Genomic DNA, 5,392 nt, shown 5'->3' with positions numbered 1-5,392 from the left:
CCACATTCGTTCCAAATCTCTATATTGCTATTTCACTTCCTTTGTGTTTTGTTGTTTGTTGGTTTTGTAATCCTTTGTGTCTTTGTTATTTATAATTTGTTCTTTCAAATGGCACGTGAGATTGTGAAGCCCTTGTGGACCTTGTTTTCTGCAATTTTTTTAATTTATTTGGTTAATGGGGCAGCACAACCACAAGTTCCTTGCTACTTCATATTTGGAGACTCATTATCCGACAATGGAAACAACAATCCCCTCATCACTTCGGCCAAAGCCAATTTTCCACCCTATGGTATTGATTTTCCAAGGGGTCCAACTGGAAGGTTTTCCAATGGACGTAATTTGGTCGATGTGGTTGGTCAGTTTTCTTGTCTTTCTGCAAAATTTCAAATAACATATTATGTAAATTCACAGTCATAATTATAGTGTGATACTGAAGTACGACCACATCAACATTTCCCCTTTTTCCCACTGTAATATAAAACTCATGCAAGTTTTTAGCACGAAAATAACTGATTATTATGTCCTCATTTCAGCTGAACTACTAGGTTTGGATGATTACATTCCACCTTTTGCAACTGCAAGAGGATTGGAAATACTCAAAGGCGTCAATTATGCATCTGGCTCAGCTGGTATCCGCAACGAAACTGGAAGACACACGGTAATTTATTATTTGATGCAGGGACATTATTCTATTTTCTTCAGTACATGACTATAGGACCCTTTTAGATGCTCTAAATTTCACATTGATTTAAAGTGATCCACGACGAAAAATTATCGATACCCAACCAGTACTAGTACAATGTCAAAATTTATCGAAGAATTATTTTAACCCCCTCTCCTCGATTTTGAAGGGACAGATAATAAGCATGGATATGCAGTTGCAAAATCATCAAAGCATAGTGAAACAGATAGCTTCTTTAAGGGGAAATAATGACTTGTCAGCTGAGGAGTACTTAGGCAAATGCATATATACAGTTGGAATGGGCACCAATGATTACATTCTCAACTACTTTGTTTCCCTGTCCAGCACTAGCCGCCAATACACACCAGATCAATATGCAACAGTACTCATTGAACAATATTCTCAGCAATTAAGAGTTAGTAAAACAATTTCTTATATATTAACTAGGCTTATTCTTTATTTAAAAATTTCATTTTAGGTCGTCAGTGAGGTATATAGCTTAGTTGGTTGAGCTCTTCCACCGCTACTCATGTGGGCAGAGGTTTAAAACCCCAATGCTCTCAATGAATATTTATGAAATTAATTGAAACTTTTATATAACTGAAGCTTTTCTGATTATGCTAGACGTTGTACAACTTTGGGGCAAGAAAGATAGTTCTCTTCGGGCTAGGTCCTTTAGGCTCCATACCTTATGAAGTGGCTGCGTGTGGCACAAAAGGCTCTTCTTGCGTTTCTTATATCAACAATGCAGTTCAAATTTTCAACTGGAGGCTTAAATCACTTGTCCAAGAACTCAACAGCAATCTAAGAAATGCCAAGTTTATTTACATAGACTATTATGGGATTGGATCATCATATGCTTTATCTCAGGGTAATTTTTAATATCTCTAAATTTTACTTTTTATTTCTTTTTTATACAAATGATAGTGGGGAAGTGGAATTGAAATCTAGGTACACAGTAAATATGTTGAAGAATATAAGTCTCACATTAAAAACTTGATTAAATAAAATACAATATATAATTAATGATTTCACTATTAATATCGCCGAGACCTTTTGTGATTAAATAACATTCTTGATAATATATTTCGGCCAAAAAACAGATAAAAGTTCAAATTTTTGCACAAACATGTTAATTGACTAATATTGGCTCTTCTATATTTCAGGTTCTCTGATTTCTAACGTCTCATGTTGTGAAGTGATAGAGGGCGCATGCATTCCTTTTCAAATCCCATGCAGGAACAGAACCCAGTACATCTTTTGGGATGGTGTACATCCTACAGAGGCAACAAATGTTGTTATAGCAGCAAGAGCATACAAAGCTAAGTTTCTGACTGATGCTTTTCCCTACGATATCAACCGCTTAGCTCAACCATCCTAATTGTGCGTTCCATATTCATATCAACCACTTATATGGTTCAAGTGATTATGAAGGAAATAAAGTTATCAGCTGCGTTTGGGAATTATATATGTACGGAGATTTATGAGTTTATGAAGGTTTATACATGACCTTGACATAATCTTCATTACACATGTCATAATCGTAATCGTTCATTTCCTAAAACTCAATTAAATTGGATATCATTTAGTAACCTATATGCCTTATGTATCAAACAAATCGAACTAATATTCTTGTAAAGAATAGATCATGTTGAAATAAAAAAATTCATACCTATCAGATTAATTTGGATAGGCATTTGGGCTGTAACAAATCAATTCTAAATCAAGTGAGACCCAAATGAAGAACTCAACAACAAAATGACGTGCCCAGAGATAAAATCCCATATATTTATCTCTAAGAAAAGTCCCATTACAGCCCCACTCTCAAAAGAAATTAAAAGAAATAAAGAAGAATGTCAAGGTAAGATCGTGCATGGAGCAGGTTATCTTCCACCACTCCACTTATCAAAACGATGGCACAATCTGGGAAGAAACAGTCTCCTTCAACTGCCACTCACCTGTTTGCCTATAAAAAGGCATGAACCAAAGGAAAAAAGGAAGGGCAGAAAAAAAAGAGAGGAGGTGCTGCAGGAGAGAAAACGCAGAGAGGAACCAAGGGCTGCAAAGAAGGGAGGAGCCGAGAAGCAAGAAAGTGCTTCAGAAATTAATACTGACGCGTGAAGAAACGATACCCAAGGTCCTGCAGAAAGTTTCAAATAACAGAAAATCAAGGAAGAAACAAAAGGGCAGGAGCAATCAGAGAAGAAAGGCAAGGTATAAAGTTCATTCTTTGCTGTAAAACTTCAGGGTGTCTCTCAGCACAGGTTATTCCTTTGCGGTTCAAAAACATCCGATGCAAAGTTCAATCCAACAAGCCTCTGCAAATGGTAGATCATGAGTTCTACGTGGATGCCGACATCTTGAAAACACATTTCTCTATGAAAGCAACAAATAGCTCTCATATCAAGTTCTCTGGAATTGAATCAGCAAAGTCCCCTTCCATTGTTGTCTGCCATAATGGCTTTGAGAATGTGCTGCGAAATTCCTCCATGTCTTTGTTGTCAAAGAAGTCTCATGAGACTACTGTAGGCAAAAGAAATTCATCATTCTCGGAAAATAATTGAAGAAACCATGTCTCTGCTGTTAGAGAAATTTCAAGAAATCACACAAGAGGGAGCTCTCGCAAGGACCTCCTTATTGTGAAAATATGCAGATGGGCTTCTGCCAGAACCCCTCTGTATTAAGTGCTATGAGCACCTTGCAGGTGTTCATAGGCACACTTGATGAAAATCTTGCAGGTTTTCATAGGCAACAAACACAGACACAAACCAAAGAAAGAGATAGAAGGCAATATGAGACAAACAGGAGAACAAATAAAAAACTAATCTGATGAAGAAGAAAGACAGCTCCCATATTTCCAATGGGTTATGTGGTCTAAGTCTGCCTTTAAGTTCCCAATACTTCCAATTAATATTTTAATGGTTTATGTGGTCTAACTCTGACAGAAGAAAGCAAAGGAAAGGACCAACCTTGTTTTGACTTCTCTTTGGTTTTAGCTTCTCGAAATCAAAGCTCTGTATCGGTTTTGGTTTCAATTGGCAGCTGGCTCTCAGACGTGGACTCTTTGTTTATGGGCAAACAAATGGAAATATCAAGGCCCGGAAACAAATTGATTAGTTGACAAAACAAATTACCCATTAAACACTCAAAAGCTCAAAATATTTCATGGGTGGTCCAAATAAATTATGTGGTTAATGGATTAATTTTTTAAATCTTCAAAACCATATGTGAGTAAATTAATGGGCTCATTAAAATACCTTTCAATTTTCTTTGGACATTAACAATAAAAAATGGTACAAAACCATGCAAATTTCAATGAAATCAAATTCAAATCTCTTAAACATACAAATTCTTTCGAAGGGTCATTTATTCTTTGAAAGTCCAACCAAATTATCAAGGAACTACATCTGGTTTGATTCCGCCAAGGATACGTAGGCAATTTGGAAACTCAATCCAAATATAACTTCAAGCCCAAACAGAATCCCTGGTGTCCTTAACCAAATTCACCCCAAACACTTTTCCAACTACAAAATCAAATTGAATCCCTGGTCCAACCACATTCATCCAAATTCCATAAAAATATTTCTCATATCATGGAACTATGTCCAGTTTGATTCCACCAAGGATACGTAGGCAATTTGAAAATTCAATCCAAATACAACCGCAAGTCCAAACAGAATCTCTGGTGTACCTTAACTAAATTCGCCCCAAACATTTTTTTCCAACTACAAAATCAAATTGAATCCCTAATCCAATCACATTCATCCAAATTCCATAAAATATTTATCATATCAAGGAACTACGACTAGTTTGATTCCGCCAAGGATACGTAGGCAATTTGGAAATTCAATCCAAATACAACCGCAAGTCCAAACAGAATCCCTAGTGTACCTTAACCAAATTCGCCCCAAACACTTTTCCAACCACAAAATCAAATTGAATCCCTGGTCCAACCACATTCATCCAAATTCCATAAAATATTTTCTCACACCACAAATTCTTTCAAGAGGTCATTCATTCCTTGAAAGTCCAATCAAATTCTCTCGAGAACTACAAAAGGCTTGATCCCCAAAATGAGGTATGTAGGCAGTCTAAGGTTCACTGGATGCAGCCGTAACATCAAATCAAATTTTCATTATTTATTTCGTTCTTCATATTGGAATCAAATCTCTTTCCAAAGAGATTATAATTAAGAGATATTTTTATCTTGAATGGGTCGTACTCAATTAAAAAATAAAAACTCTTATTTGTAAATAAGAGTGAGATTATATTGGGTGAATTTTTAATTTCCTTATTACATTTTTTATCTAACAGATGATATAAGTTCTAACCCACACACTTGACAAATTAATATAAATTATTTTGAACATGTGTTCTTATCTTATTTGGCACGCTTAGTGGTGTTGAAGAATATAAAGTCCCACATTAGAAACTTGACTTAATAAACTACAACTTATAATAAGTGGTTCCTCTCCTAATAAGACCACGGCCTTTTGTGATACAATTCCACACCTACTAGGCTTTGTAGGTGATTAAGTTGGGGACAATATTGGTGTTCCCAGTAATGGGCCGCTGACCGTCTCTCTTAGATTTAATTAACATGGTATTAGAGCCAGGTTCTCTTGTGATATGTGCTTGCGTTCTCCTTGCAATTTAAGTGCTCACCTCCCTTCCTTTTAAGGGGGGAGGAATAGTGAAAATGATATGTTT

At 36.0% G+C, this 5,392-nt stretch overlaps 1 protein-coding gene across 1 annotated transcript; it reads left to right on the top strand.

Moving 5' to 3' along the window:
* LOC148920044 (GDSL esterase/lipase At1g29670-like) lies at positions 1 to 2,476 on the top strand. Its single transcript, XM_089047610.1, has 5 exons — positions 1 to 355; positions 534 to 658; positions 852 to 1,097; positions 1,307 to 1,553; positions 1,849 to 2,476. The coding sequence occupies exons 1-5, from the start codon at positions 109 to 111 to the stop codon at positions 2,061 to 2,063; spliced, it is 1,080 nt and encodes a 359-aa protein (XP_088903736.1). The 5' UTR covers positions 1 to 108; the 3' UTR covers positions 2,064 to 2,476.
* The last annotated feature ends 2,916 nt before the right edge of the window (positions 2,477 to 5,392 follow it).

Source organism: Prunus mume, linkage group LG2, assembly GCF_029339155.1.
Source record: "Prunus mume cultivar Tortuosa linkage group LG2, ASM2933915v1, whole genome shotgun sequence".
Lineage (NCBI taxonomy): Eukaryota > Viridiplantae > Streptophyta > Magnoliopsida > Rosales > Rosaceae > Prunus > Prunus mume.
The sequence above is the reverse complement of the archived record's forward strand: the minus strand, read 5'-3'. Positions and strand labels throughout refer to the sequence as shown.

Bases quoted from the DNA above. Each gene is read 5' to 3' on its own strand.
- LOC148920044 (XM_089047610.1), top strand. From the start codon at position 109: ATGGCACGTGAGATTGTGAAGCCCTTGTGGACCTTGTTTTCTGCAATT. The intron at 356-533 runs GTCAGTTTTCTT...TCCTCATTTCAG, and splicing joins TAATTTGGTCGATGTGGTTG to CTGAACTACTAGGTTTGGAT. The intron at 1,554-1,848 runs GTAATTTTTAAT...TCTATATTTCAG, and splicing joins ATCATATGCTTTATCTCAGG to GTTCTCTGATTTCTAACGTC.